The sequence below is a fragment of the Falco punctatus genome, assembly GCF_963210335.1.
Source record: "Falco punctatus genome assembly, chromosome: Z".
NCBI classification, from domain to species: domain Eukaryota; kingdom Metazoa; phylum Chordata; class Aves; order Falconiformes; family Falconidae; genus Falco; species Falco punctatus.
In genome coordinates, this window is record NC_137586.1 from 53366993 (window position 1) to 53382166 (window position 15174).

General features: G+C 44.0%; 1 protein-coding gene across 1 annotated transcript in view; it reads left to right on the forward strand.

The window, feature by feature from the left end:
- The first annotated feature begins 1847 nt into the window (after positions 1-1847).
- NRG1 (neuregulin 1) overlaps positions 1848-15174 on the forward strand; it is a 501573-nt gene continuing 488246 nt past the window's right edge. Inside the window, exon 1 of the mRNA XM_080372046.1 lies at positions 1848-2053. Within this exon, the coding sequence (XP_080228172.1) occupies positions 1942-2053 (112 nt within the window). The 5' untranslated portion in view covers positions 1848-1941. The remainder of the gene's footprint in view (positions 2054-15174) is intronic.

The window sequence follows — 15174 nt, forward strand, 5'->3', positions numbered from 1 at the left end:
GAGGCATGGGAACCTTGAGCAGACCGTGTATTAGAATCAAAGAGTCAGATCACATAGCAAGTGTAGATTTAAGTCACTGGCCAGTGATCAGTTAGTATGGCCTGCTTGCTAGGTGAGAGAGACTGTATGACACAAAGGGAAGTTTTCAAGGCGTCACTTTTCAGAAAGCCAAAAATTATCAGCAAGCTGTGCTGTCTAGAAATATCTGAGCTCCAATCACAGATTTCAGTGCAAATCAGACCTCTTTGTTAGGCACTGCTCAAATTACGGATGCATTGAAGTAATCAGTATTCTCTGCAAAAAATAAAATATTGAAAAATTATTCTTTGGGTTTTTTTTCCTTCTTATTCATTGCTAAGGCTGCAGTGCATATAGTGGGGAAGAGTCGGGAGGTTACTTCTTGTACTCCAGGTTTGGATACCCATATAGCTGGTAATAGTGTGCCACTGGTCAAAGCTGTCCACACGCCCTGTAGATTTTGCCTTGAAATACAGTAAAAGCTAGCAAAGTAGGGATATGGGAAAGATATGCACTGAATAAGTGGACTAGAAGATGCATGGAAAATTGGCTGCATCTTGGGGTTCAAAGCGTTTTAATTAGCAATGCAAGGTCTGGCTTGTGGCTGGTTACTAATGGTGTCCCTCTGAAATACTGTTACTGAGGCCAAAACTGTGTAATGTCTTTACTAATGAGCTGGACAATGGGACAGAGTGTGTACTCAGCAAGTTTGCAGATGCTCCCAGACTGAGGGGAATGGCAGATACGTTGGACAAGAGGGCTGCTTTTCAGAGGGACATTGACAAGCTGGAGAAATGGGCCGAAGGCAACCTCCTGGAGTTCAGCGCTGGCAAATGCCAAGTTCAGTTTGGGTACCCCATGTCATCTTAAGATAGACACTGACCTCAGGGAGCAAGTCTGGTGGGGGCCACTGAGATGCAGAGGGGGCTGGAGCATGGCACATGGCAGGAGAGGCAGCAAGAAGTGCTTTTGATCAACTTGGGGAAAAGATGGTGAAAGGGGGCTCTTCTGGCTGTCATCAGCACCTTCACAGCAGGGCACTGAGATAACAGAGGAATTTTCTCAGAGGTGCACCAAAGATGGAAGACACTCTTTGCAGTATAGGGCACTCACAGGAGATTGGAAGACACCTTCCTTCCCTGAGAGGGTGCTCAGTGCCCAGGCAGGGGGGGCCCAGCAAGGCTGCAGGTCCTTGACTCTCAGGCATCTGTCCAACCTGACAGGACATGGCCCAGGGGAAGCAGCTTAGGTGTCAGGTTGGCCCACCTGTGAGGCAAGGAGGAACCTGTGAACCAGTAGATGGGGGGTTTCATTTACAAGTGATAAATTCGGGTTCTTCAGTGAGTTCTTCCCATACTGGATCTTGCTGTCTTGTGCTTTTACCGCTTGCCTGCGGTGTTACCCTATGCTGTAAGCTGGAGCTCTTGTCCTGTGTGTGCTTCACGTAGAAGCAGTCGGCAGTATGAGACCCCTGCCCAAGTCGGCGCTCCAGCCAAGCGCGGTGCGGACCCAGCGGGGGCTTCCCGGCAAGGAACTTGTTAGGAAGCGTGTGAGCTGCCCGCGGATGCCGCGGACCGCCGCGAGCGCCGCCACCCGCTTTGCTCTACGGAAGGAGCAGGCGACGTGCACGGCAGAGAGCAGGCGAGCGAGAGCTCGGGGAACGAAGCACGATCGCCGGCGAAGGGACGAGCTGCCGGCTTACCGCGGCGGCGGGCTGGGGGCGGGGGCGCTGCCGCGGCCGGTCCGCGCAAAGCCCCGGCCGGGCGGGCGAGGGGGGCGGCGCCGTGCGCAGGGGGCGGGCGGCGGGCGGGGCGGCGGGCAGCACCATGCGGCCGCGCTCCCCGCCCTGCCGCTCCGGCTTTGCGCGGCGGCGGCTTCCGCGGGGCGGCCGGGGGGAGGCTAGCCGCCGCCGCTGCGCTCCGCATGGAGCCGCGGCCGCCCGGCGCCACCGCCGCCGCGCTGCGGGGGGCGTCCGCGGCGCCGGGGGCGGCGGGCGGCGGCGGCGGCGTCGTCGGGGCGCCCTGCGGGGGATGCGGTGAGTGACGGCGGCGCCGCGGTGTGTGCGTGCCTGCGTGCGTGTGTGCGCGCCCCGGCGGGGCAGCGCGCGGCAGCCGCCCCCCCCCCGGCCCCGGGGCGGCGGGTCCCGGCCCCGGGCGGCCCCGCCGGGGCGTCCCGCGGGACCCGGTGCCCGCCCCGGGGCGCTGTCCGCGGTGCTGAGCGCGGCGGCGGGCGCGGGCGCGGGCGCGGGCGCGGCGCGGCGGGCGGCAGGCGCGCGGGCGGCGCGGGGCGGCGCGAGCGGGAGGGGGGCGCCTTCCCCGGCTCCCGCCTTGCGGTGCGGCACCGGTGCGGCTTCGGCGAAGGCGGGATGGTCGCGGGGCCCGGGGTGCAAATACCTGGCCGAGCCTTGCTCGGTCCGCCAGCACGGCTGGCGATTCGGTCATCGCGGGAAGCGGCCGCGGGGCGAGACCATGAGCAATCGGCTGGAACATCGGGTGACACAGACACAACTCGGGGCGGCCGCCCAGAACCGCCCGGGGCTTCCAGTGTGATTCCTGGGCGGTATCTGCTCAACCGTCTCTGCTCCTAACGGACAGATAAAGTAGCTCGTGGCACCCTGCAGTTTCGCAAATGAAAACACGGGCTGTGGGTTTGCTGTGCATTAGCCTGGATGAGTTAGAGGTCAGCTGGAGCTTAGCTGCCTTATTCTTACATTTTGTTAGTCTCGAGCCACATCGTGTCTAACGCTAACTGTTGGGGAGCAATATGTCCTTATATCTACGAGTAAATACCTTCCTTATAACAGAAACTTCTCAGAATGTAACTATAGTGGTAACTATACACTTCTGTTCAAGCCTTTCCTTGCAGGCGGTGTTCAGCTTCTCTCTACTGCAACAGCTAAACATCCGGCTCCTTCAATTATTCTGCAGCATTTTTTATAACAAATGTTATTCATTTGCATAAATAATGAACTGCACTGTTGCATTTCTGGCATTGTGTTCTTCTCTGAATCTTTAAAAAAGAAATCCATTCTCTGAGCTGCTGTGTCTGTGTAGGTGTGAGGAAGCCATGCTTCTGCATTCAGTTATCCACAGGTTCTAGCTCCTAGATACTTACTTGGACTCACTGGGAACTGAACCCTGCAAACATTTTGCTGTAAACATATGGCACTTGGAAGAATGTGGTGGGTTTTTTTCTGAAGTTGAAGGGAATCTGCCTGTTCAAAAGGTAATCAGTGCTGTTTACCACGAGCAAGCATTATGAGACAAAGGCTGAGATGAGTTAAACCCTGTGATCATGAGGCTATTGTATAACCACACGGGTTAGCCATGGGCAAGGATGATTCCTCAGCTGCCCAGAAGCTGCACAAAAGCTTCTAAAGGTGAAGGTTCTGTCTACAGAATGAACGCAGGCACAGAGATTCAGGCCTGTTTAAATGGGACTCCATGAAAATCTTGGCTTCGTGGGAGTCACAACTAGTAAAATCTAGACTCACTTTGATGCCTACCAAACTCTTTGTGGTTCAGTGGGGTCTGTATTTTGCTTGCTGGTGTGTCCCAGCTTGTAAGTCATAATGCTTGTTGATTCTGCCCTCTGCTTTTCTGATTAATGATCCTAGACCGATGTATAAATTCGTTTCTGAGATGAGAATAGGTCATCTTGCTTGAGTTTATTTTGTAGAAAATGCTGTTCCTGTGTCCACTGAGGTGTTGGTTGCTTCTCTTGAGACTGTGGGAGAGAAAAAAGAACAATTCAAGAAAGTCATGTTCTGCCTCACATTCATAACTTTTCCTCCCCTGTTTTCTCTGCTCGTTTAAGTGCTTCTGCTGGCTTTAAACGGACCTCACTGTGGACATAAATTTTCTCCACTGTTTTGAAGGCAGAGCTGTCATTCATGAAGGCTTAGGTTTGTAGGTGTTCTGCTGGCATGATTAATCATGCCGTTAATCCTAGGGACTTCCATGCTGGACTGCTTGTGTGGCTAAGAAGAATATTCAATATCTGTGTAGAAACCCATAGAAGCAGATCGACTGGGAAACAAAGTCTCAGCAGAGATCATCTTGTGGCATTCAGTTGTCTTTCCTCACCTCTGTGTAGAAGATGAAGTGGGGCATTTGTCCTAAGGCTGCGTGTTGCTCTTGCTGGACTCCTGTGTCCTCCTATAAATTGTGCAGGGCTGTAGAATGCTTCCTGTGCTGCAGCTGTGGAAGGCCCAGGAGAGCACTGGTCCACAGCTGACAGAAGTGGGCTCTGATAGGTATAACGAATAGCTGTATACTTGTTCAGGTATGCATGCTGTGCAGCCCAGATGTTCTTAGTTACAAGTAATCTGTCCCCTCTTGCAATGTATTTTACTGTCTTCAAGTGGCAGTTATAACAGGCAGAAGTTAAGTTTACAGTGTATTTGAATGGGCCATCTCTGCAGTCACGGATGCTAGTTTTACAGGTGGCTGCTTCCTTACACAATTGCAGATATGACCAGTTGGCGAGACAGGGAGTATGTGTGTTGACCACAGGTATGCACTTCAACTGTTTTTTTTTATTTCTGAGATTGCCACAAAGCAGTATAGTGAGACTAGTAATAGCTAAGTCGTATTTATGTGGACACAAATTTGTTTTGCAAAAATATGTTTATACTAAAGAAAATTTGTTTAAATGTCCTCACCAGGGTGCCCCAAATCCATTTAATCTTGTAAGAAATTAATTTTTTTTATAATAAGCATATGATATGCAGAACATGTGAAAAGTATTTTTCATGCCTGATCATCAAGTCAAACTGCCTGTAGATTCTTAAGGGATTGCTTCTAAACATAAGCAACTTAAAAATGCATTTGAAGACCCATGTTAAAAATAGTTGACTTGGTGTTTGCCTGCACCCAGGAGTCTATTTTTGTCTGTTCAAAAATTCAGTAGTTTGCACACAGGCAATTCTGGGGGATGTTAGAGGCCTCCTATGTGGCAATTCATCCCTGGATTTGTTTGCTAAATCATTTTGTTTGATTAGCAGCCCTGTCTAAAAAGTCACGTTTCTTCCTGATGTAGAGATGTTTCTAAACAAGTGGATAGGGAAGGAATAAGAAAGTTTGTTCTAAGCTTTAAACACGTTGTCAGCTTACTCTTTGAACAGCAACATGACTTCACTATCACTTTCACAACTGCACTGAAATTCAGGGAAAGGAGCAATCTTGAAACCTCCTTTAAGTACTTGACTCTCCTTTGTACTTATGGTTTGTAGCTTTTCCCACCACTACTGAAAATAAACTCCGTCAGTAGTTCATTTTAAATGGTTTTATCTATGAACATCAGTTTGAGGCTGAGCTCGAGTAATGTATCTTTTTAAAAGAAAAGATTTGCCACTATCTGGAAATACTTACTTAGAGTTTATGCGCTCTGCATGCTTTGTTGAATTGAAACTGTGTAGGTGGGATCTATTTCTTTTTCATTCTCATACTTAAATACATAGAGATGTATAAAATCTATGTTTAGAGCATGATATAAGCAGAAAAGATTTTATGTATTTGTATGGGTTCAATATACATAAATAAACAATTTTATTTATTATTATAAAATAAATTATGCAAAATAAACAATGGGTGTTTATATGAAATCTGTCAATGTAAAGCAGGCATATGCAGTGTGGAGGCATGACCGATAACCTCTTCCGAATACTTGGTTACCTTCATTGTTTAAAAGGGGGTTCTGATTTTGTACTCTGAAAGCAATGTACCCCATTTAGGAATCTCTGACATTTTTTCTTTATGTTTTTTGGATAGTACTTCTTGTTGCATAAGCACACTGCTGAAGGTCTGGACATTGATCTCAATTGAGCACCCTTCCTGGATGATCCTTTTGGGATTTCATTTGTGTTGCTGCCTCAACAGTTGGTTGAATTGTGGGGATTTTCTCTGTTTTCTTTTTGCTTGCAGGGATTCAGCTGCCTGTCACTAGCTCTGTCTGCCAAGTCAGAGGTTAGTGCTCCTACCTGGCTTCTGCAGACTGGATTTTGCAGCCTTCCCAGTCTGCCTGTCAGTCATTCTTTTCCGTGACAGACAGACTCATCCTAACAGCCAAATTTTTTAGGTGCTGAAGGGCTCCTTCAAAGGGCAGCACTCAGCTTTCCTGCTTGCCTGGGGCCCAATCCTGTGCCCTTGAAGCGAGTGGGAGCTTTGATATTGCCTCTGGTGCCTGTAGAGTCCGTGCTGTGGCAGGGACCATGCATCAACAGGAGGGTGCAACCTCTCACCTCACACACACGCCTGAATTTACTACAGTTTCAAGTTACATGCTATCAATAGCAGGGTTGCATGACCTTCCCTTCTCCATGCACACACGCATGCACACTCTCACTCACTCACTCACTCACTCGCTCACTCACTCACTCACTCACTTCTGTATCCAATGTTTTGACTGGGATGACTTGCGTGAGGAAGGTGAGCAGCACTTCTCTCTTTCTCACTGCCCCATGCTTCCATGTGTATTGTCAGCAGCAGCCACAATTGCAAGTATGGATAGCTTCCTTCCAAAATAGTATTGGTGATTAATCATATCAGAATAACTGCTTTGCAAGATGCAATTCGTAATACATCTAAATGTGAAGTGGGATGATTTAACTCTCTGCAGGGGAAAGAAAATAAAGAAATATGGATTAAATAATTATTTTCAGACAACCTAGAAACCTTTCCCCTCATTTCTGTATGTAAACTTGTGTGTATCTATAACTTACATAAGGGTTGTGCTCTACTGCTTATTAGTAATGTGTTTTGATTGTGTTCTGGTAGCAGTTGTAATTATTTATTTCATTGCAAGCATTTCTTTTGTCCAGAAATAGATATCTCTTCTACAATTGCGTAATGCTCTGGAACAGTATAGGTATATTGCTGCTGTCATGCCAAGATCATCTTCAGCAATGAGATGCACATCTAAATAGAATGCATCACGGTCATTACCTTAATAAAATGTGAGTCATACACACCAGCGCTTTCATTCTTAAAATAGTTCGGTAAACTGGTATATCAGTTTGTTGACGGATAGAGCACACTGTGGAAGACAAAGCTGTTGCTGTATAGACAAATAGTCTCTAGCATCTTCCCTGAAGCCCTGCGCTTAATTTAGCACTTTATGCATGAGCTCACTAATGAACATTTTGAGCATGCTTGCATGGTGTGTGTCTTTACCAAGTTTTAACTAAAACTATAAGCGTTCAACTATTGTAAAGTCTATTTTGACTTAACAAAGTTTTAGATTCAAAATTAAAGCTGTTAGCTAAATGTACCAATTTGTTCTGGAGGGCAGACAGAAAGCCTGAGTGCTTCATACTTAACTCTGTTACGTGATGGTCCGGTAGCTTTTGAGAAAAGGCAACAAATGATCCCACAGATTGCTCCAGAACGAGCATCCGGGCTAGGGTTTCTTTGTAGCCATTTGTGACTCAGAAAAGCTTTAATGTGCTATCTTGAGTAATGTATGCATGCTCTGGGTGAATAAAAGATAAAGCTGAAACTTTACCAGCTGTCAGCCCCACATTATGCTTGCCTATGCAGGAGATCATCAGCAGGTGAGTCAGAAGGAATTTGGGAAGTATTGCATCTGTGGGGTGCTATGGTACCTCTGTGTTTCCAAGGGATTTTCTCACTTGCAGGGAAGAAGCAGCCACCTCAGGGACACATAAGGAACATCCTAAACCGTCAAACTCTGACAAAGACATGCCTGCTTTACTGCATACATTAGGCCTCTCAGGCATTTAGCCAAGCTAAATTCCAGATGAAATAAAAACCTGAAGTCTTCAGGGTAGATTAGTCTGTATATTTTCTGTAGCATCCTGAAATTATTTCCTCAATACTGTTTTTTTAAACACAGAGGTTTAAAATTGAACATTCAAAAAGCCCTCATCTCTACACAGTACTGCATCTTTTTTCATGCTGTCAGGTCTTTTACAGCAACAGTCAAAATTCATTTATAATCCACCTTCTTTCTGACAAGAACAGCTGTCAGTTTTTTAATGGTTATCTGTATGTATGTGTTTGCACTTTCTTTGTGTGAAAGAGCATCTGGGAGCTGAGCAGGGGGAGGGAATCTGATTCATAACAGGTGAATAGGAACTCAATTAGCTTTTGGTACAGCTGTCCAAAACATTCCGTCTTTCTTGTGAGGGCAGGCCACATACATGGTGACTGCATTCTTCTTTCTTCTCAGCTTTCATGCTTGCCAGTTGATTGTACGAGGCTGATGAACAGTTAATTCTACTATACTACTCCTGTATTGGAAGATGTATAACCATGGGGAACATACCAACCCTAGACAGCAAATACATTTTGATTCCTTCCATGGAAAGAACATCATCTGCCATCAAACACATTTTCACAGAATTAGATGGCAGTTAGAATTTTTCAGTATTGTTTTTTAAAAACAGCATTTATGTTTATAGTGTTTTTTTTTGGTGTGAATTATTTCAAAGTGGAGAGTTTTATGACCAGCTGCTCTCAAGCACTAGTGATTAAGAATCCAATACTGCATATTCTGGAAACAAACGATTGGTATGAAATAAATCCTGTGGTTCCTGCAGGTTATCTTACTGGCACATGTTGCTTCCTTCATCCTAGAGGCAGGTGGCTTCTTCCGGTTTTTGTATGAAAGTGAAGCATCTGCAGTTTCTGCTGGCCCCTTTGGGCTTTCTGCATTACTGCCACCTTCTAACTGTTTTTGAGCTGGGGGAAAGCAAGCTGTGTAGACAATTTTGCTGTTGAATGGGATTTGCTTCACAGTATGCTGATGAGTTTTATTTCTGCTGTTGGTGGAAGAATAATAGCGGTATCACATAATTGCTAGTTTTAAACAAATGCTTTCCTGGAGATGGTGGAGATTAATGCTGCAGTGCCTGTTGTTTGATCTGCAGTACTGAAATCAAAAGCTTTGCCACAGCTGCTTTAGCCAGCCGCGAGGGAGGGCCCTTGGGGACTTTCAGCAGGATCCCATCTCTATGCATCACTGGCTGAGAGCAGAAGTTTATGAGCACTGGTCATTTATTTATTTATGACAGCTGGTTGTTGCCGGTGGTCCCCTGCAGGTCACGCATGTTTAAACTTAATCAGAGAGAGCTCCTGCCCTTTCTTTGGCTTCTTACCTAAGTGTTTTGCTGAGCCCTGCATGTGGTTAGGGAGGTTTTAACTGATGTCTTCTATTAGATGCATTGATTGTGTTGTGTCAGAAACCCAAAGCACCATGAGCAAGTTGATCCTAAACATTTTGGATAAAATCGGCTATCTGATAGGTTTTTGGAAGTATTCAGAATTCTGATTTACCTTAGAGTGTGTTTCTGTACTGAAGTCAGTGGCAAAACATGCATCAACTTTCGCAGACAGAACAGCCCCTGAAGCTATTGTTGCAGTCCAGCCTAAATTGCACTGGAAAGTGGTTTGGGCTATTTCAGTGAATATTCTGAAATAATACTTCTCCCTTGACATCTAGTAAATTGCATAGCTGAAAGCTTCAATATGTGTGTGTACTCCAGTAGGCCACACTTTTGCATTCACTTCTAAACCAGATTTTTTGGCCCTCTTCATACACATTTCAATATACATCCTTTGAAAAAGTAGTAATGCTTTAATAGAGTAATCAAGATAAGATAGAATATTAATGAAATGCAAATTGTGATACCTTCCTGTTTACAGTGAGCTGGAGATTACAGTGGAAATAAGTACACAGTGAAATTACTGTAGTTGATGATTAAACCTTTTTGAGATTCCTTTTATCATACAGTTTGAATGTACAACAAAACAAAACAAAACACAACACAACGAAGTTTGTTTAGGGAGTATTTTCCAGATGGAAAGAAGGTTTTTGACAAGGTTGAAGTTGTAAACTCTCAGGTGATTAACATGTTTTCAAAAACCCACAATTATATGAGACAGATAATATCCTTCCAAGAGTTGGCTGGATCTTTTGGTGAAGATTAAGGCACTGGTGTCAAGCTGGTGAACACATATTTCAAAAGATTCTGGGGCTGAATTTAAGTAGGCAGAATATTAGTGAAATTATCCACCTTTGAGAACAAAGATACATTCTAAATACACCACACAGAAGAAAATAGTATCTTTTACAGGTATTTTTTCCAAACGCTTTTGCTAGGAACTTTGAAAATGCTGAATGGGTGTGGATATCTGGACATTTCAGTCTTTTTGGTTTGCCCAGTTTCCTTGTCAAAAAGATGTAGGAGAAATAGCCTGAGTGATTCCTAGGTATTTTTGAAAATCTACCTGTTTTTTGCTAAGGGAACGAAAGCCAGGAATGGTCTGCAGGTCCACTGGCTGTGCACCATAAAGTTATTATGAGCATCCTGACTTGCAGGTAATTTATTGCTACAGGTTGTATGATTCCTGTAGGTTTCCGGTGAGTAGCTGGTACTGAACTTGTGACACTTTCTGTTCTTCAGCAAGACTTGCTGTGTCATGTAGGACCTTGTAGGAGACAGAAACCACTTCCTTTCCACCCCTCAGCAATTGTGGATATACCTTTAGTAACACCAGAAACCACATAAAACCTAGAAGGGTATTTTAACACTTCTTTCTTCCTGACACGTAAAAAAAGCACTTAGTGGCTTGATGGATGCTGTGCAGTTGAGTATCTGTGTTCAGCTGGAGTGAGTTTTTGTCCAGTTGTGGTAAATGAGGGTTTTGCCTCTGGCTTGGAGCCAGATTTTCAATCCTTTAATTTACTTGGGATTTTCTTTTGGCAGGACAGGATGTTCTGCTATGTCTGTGAAAATGTCTTACTTTATTGACAAGTTATGAAGGTCGAGAGAATCGTTCAGTTAGGTTTGCATTCAGAGAAGGCCTCAGAAGATGAATAGCAAGGGAGCCAAAAGAATAGAAACAGTCTATTTACAAATGCAGATTAAATTTAAACCTTCTTCAGATTTTTAACTGTAACTAGCCATGCTTTTAATTTTCAGTTCTAACCTTTTTTCATGTATGATTTCTGTTCTAGGAGGTTAATTTTGTACTTGCTTCTGGAAATGTTGTCCAGGCATGGTATGATGAATAATCTCTTTGCAGGTGCAAGCAGGATCAATACTTTTGCTCCTGCTGGTGATTTGCAGTAGTGATTTCAAACACTAATGCTTCTGATTAGATCCAGTGACTCTGAGATTTAAATGCACATGGAAAGCTGTATTTGTGGTCTGATGCTGTCTCAGCTGCAAATGCTTGTCTAACTCTGGGTCCCAGGAGACCTCTCAGATAAAAAAATCTGGTGTCATCTTTTAATCTCACTGTTGCTGGGAGTTCAGAAGTTTCTTCCATACCTCAGAGTTGCCATTGTTTCTTCAAATGACATTGTAAGATAATTATGGTAGACATTTATAAAAGAGGAAAGATGCCGATAAAAAGAAAATACTTTTTTTTGAACTTCCTCTAGTGTTCAGAGGCATTTGCTACTTCTGCATCTTCCAAGGAGTTCAGTATTTGTGTTAATAATACAGAGTAAGTATAGAATGCTGTATTGTGGTACTGATTTCATCCATCCCTTTGAAATTAATCTATGTAACTTTTAGACATTACTCTGGACACTAAGAGGGCTCTCCTAACCATGATCCAATGTGTGACCAACTTTTGTCTTTCTTAAAGCTTTCTGTCTTTACAGTTTCTCTCAACAGATTGAGCTGCCATGGTGTTTTAATGGCAGATGAACTTTAAAATGATGATATATCTCCACTTTTCCCTTTTTTTTTTCTCAGCATGGCTCTAACAGAAAGAATCATGTTCCCATATTTACAGGCATATTTCTTTTCAGATTTTTGTCATTTTTTTTTTTTCAATGGCAAAACGTTGAAGTTCTAACCAACTTTCTATTTCCAGTATTTATTGCAACGTTTGAGGCATTATATTTTTTTGAATGCCATATAATGTTTAGTAACCTGCCTAGCAGACAATTACAATAATGTCCATGCAGCATACAGAGAGCTATGCAGAATTTTCAGTTGAAAATAGTTTAGCTGCCCCAGTTATTTAACACAGGCAAAACCCAGGCAATCGATACCAGTTTCATTAAATACGATGAATTTCCTGAAACACCGACATGCAGATATAGAAGTAGAAGAAACAGATGCAGGGCTTTTATTTATGTAGAAGAATATTCTTGATCGATAACTAGTATAGGTACTATGCAGGCAGATGTTTGGGGTGCTTAGTTTCACTTTATATATAGAACACTTTATCTCTAGTTCAAGGTCAATATTGAAAATTTTTGTTTGCTTGTTTCTTTCAGGTTGCAATTTTCAAGTTGATTTTAGGTCCATTTTCCTGAAATGTGTTCTAGTTTCCTTTCTTATATTTTGTGCCAGGCTGTTGTTGTCTTATGGATCTATAGTTTGGGTCTTTTTCTTAGCAAGAATAAAATAACTTAGTTTGTTCTTTTTGCTTTGCAGATATGCCTGCTTTAGTACATTATATTGCATTTCTTTCCTCAAGTGTAGGTCAGAAAGGCCTTTTGCTTTAGTAAGCTGAAAGCTTCCTTGTCCCTGAAAGTGGACAGGCTATGGTCTGTTGGTCTTTATCCTCCCCAGCAAGGACTTTGGCTTCTTGAAGTTCCTTTGGTGATGGAGATGTGTTTACTTGTCATTGATTTTTCATTCACTGTTCACTCTAAGATCGTGTTGGTGGGTGAATTTACGGTGGGGAGCATTTACACAATGCTGTCATTGTTATAATGAAATCTGAGTCACGACCCTTTGCAATATGCCACCATTGTCTGTGTCAGTGTAAGTCACAGCTGCACATACAGGTACATCTGCTTACTTTTAAAAATCCTTTGCAGCTGAGTTTCAGATCGAGGGAAAACTGGCTGAAGTGTATCCAGGCAATTTGCACAAGAGATTATACTTGAGATGTTGATGAGAAACTGGTTTGGTTTGAATGTGAATGGTGTTAGTTTTACTTTTGTACCCATGCAATTTCTACTGCCTACATGCTGTGAAACAGAAGGTTTAAGGTCAAAGTATTTTAGAAATCGACATGATTGCTAGCATCAAGGATGCCAGGCTATGTAGAATCAGACAGTAGTTGTTTATTGGCTTGGGGTTCTGAGATCATCATCTGGAAGAAACCATAAAAACATTGCAGACTGTTAAGGACAGGAAGAGATTACTAGTACAGCATGGCCTCAGTCTCTCGATAAGGTGGATGCAGCGAAATAATATGCATTTTTATAGAGTCAGATTCAAGTCATACCTTTTGAAACAAGGACTCTACCCTTTCACAGGAGAGCAAAATTTGGACTAGTCTCGAAAGAGCATCTGTGGAAAGAAATCACAGGTCACAAACACATGAACAAAACAGTAGAGCCTGCTCTGGTGCAGGAGCTAAAAGGACATTCTTTTGAAAATCTACTGGTATCTTGGGGCTTCTTATCTATAAACACAATAGAGTTTCATTTTTTTATACATCTAGTTTTTGTGTAAACACTAGAAAATTAGAAAACAAAGATTTTAGAGAAGAGATACACACCTGGCTGAAGGACTGGAAATAAAGTTTGTAAAGGGTTTGGTCTACTATCTACAACAAGCGAAAAATTATTATCCCACAATTATTATACACCCTGATATCTCTGGGACAAGGCCTAGAGGCTGTCTGTGCAGGTCTTCAGACTAGGTGCTGTTCGCTGCCGTAGGGAGAAAATGAGTGTGGCCAGAGCTCAATTCGAGTTAAGCTGGCCAGCACCCGGATGGACAGCAAAAAGGGATTTTTACAATAAGTTAACAACAAAAGGAGGATCAGAGGTGACATTGGTCCATTGCTTGATGAGGCTGGTCACCTCACAAATAGGGATGCAGACAAATCGGAGATGTTTAATGCCTTCTTTGCCTCTGTCTTCAATACTGATGATGGGCCCTGGGACCCCCAGAGCCCTGTGTTGGAGCACTGTGACTGGAGGGATGGTAAACTTGCAGCTGATGCTGAACATTTTTGAGACTTGCTGCTCCTGCTGGATGCACACAAATCTATGGTGCCCAATGGGATTCATCCCAGGGTACTGAAAGAGCTGTACCTGGAATCAACTGGAAGCCGGCAAAGGTTGTACCAATTTTCAAGAAGGGAAAGAAGGAGGATCCTGGTAATTACAGGACTGTCAGCCTCACTTCAGTTCTTGGTAAAGTTTTGGAGAAGGTTATTCTGGGAGTGATTGAAAAACACTTGAGAGACAATGCAGCCATTGGTCATAGCCTACCCAGGTTTATGGAGGGAAACTTAACAAACCTGCTGAGAAAGTCACCCATCTAGTTGACCATGGGAATCCAGTAGATGTTGGGGTTTGGGATTTCAGCAAAGCTTTTGGTACTGTCACTCACAGTATCCTTCTGGACAAAATGTCCAGAATACATTTAGGTAAGTCCACAATACCTTGGTTGAGCAATTTACTGATGGGTCAGGTTCAGAGGCTTATAGTAAATGAAGTTACATCAGGCTGGTGGCCCGTCGCCACTGGGGTTCCCCAGGGCTCGATTTTAGGGCCAGTGCTCTTTAATGTTTTTATAAATGACCTGGACACAAGGGTTTAATGTACATTAAGGAAGTTTACCAATGATACTAAACTAGAAGAAGTGTGGACTCCCTTGAGGGCAGAATGGCCTTCAAGGGAGATCTGGATAGACTAAAGAGCCGGGTAATCACCAACTGTATGAAATTTAACCAGAGCAAGTGCTGGATTCTCCACCTGGGACAGGTAATACTGGTTATGTGTACAAACGGGGATATAAGAGGCTGGAGAGCATCCCTGTGGAAAGAGATCTGGAGGTCTGGATTGATGGCAAGTTGAACATGAGTCAATAGCCAAATGGGCCAACCATATCCTAGGGTGCATCTAGCACAGCATAGCTAGTTGGCTGAGGGAGGTGATTGTCCCACTCTGCACCCCACTGGTGCAGCCCCACCTTGAGTAGTGTGTGTGGTTTGGGGCACCTCAATATAAGAAGGACGTTAAACTATTATTAGAGAGTGTTCAGAGGAAAGTGACCAGGATGGTGAAAGGTTTTGAGGGCAAGTTTTCTGAGGAGCAGCTGAGGGCACTTGGCCTGTTCAGCTTGGAGAAGAGAAGGCTGCGGGATGACCTCATCACAGTCTACAACTTCCTCAAGAGAGGCAGTGGAAGAGGAGCTGCTGATCTCCT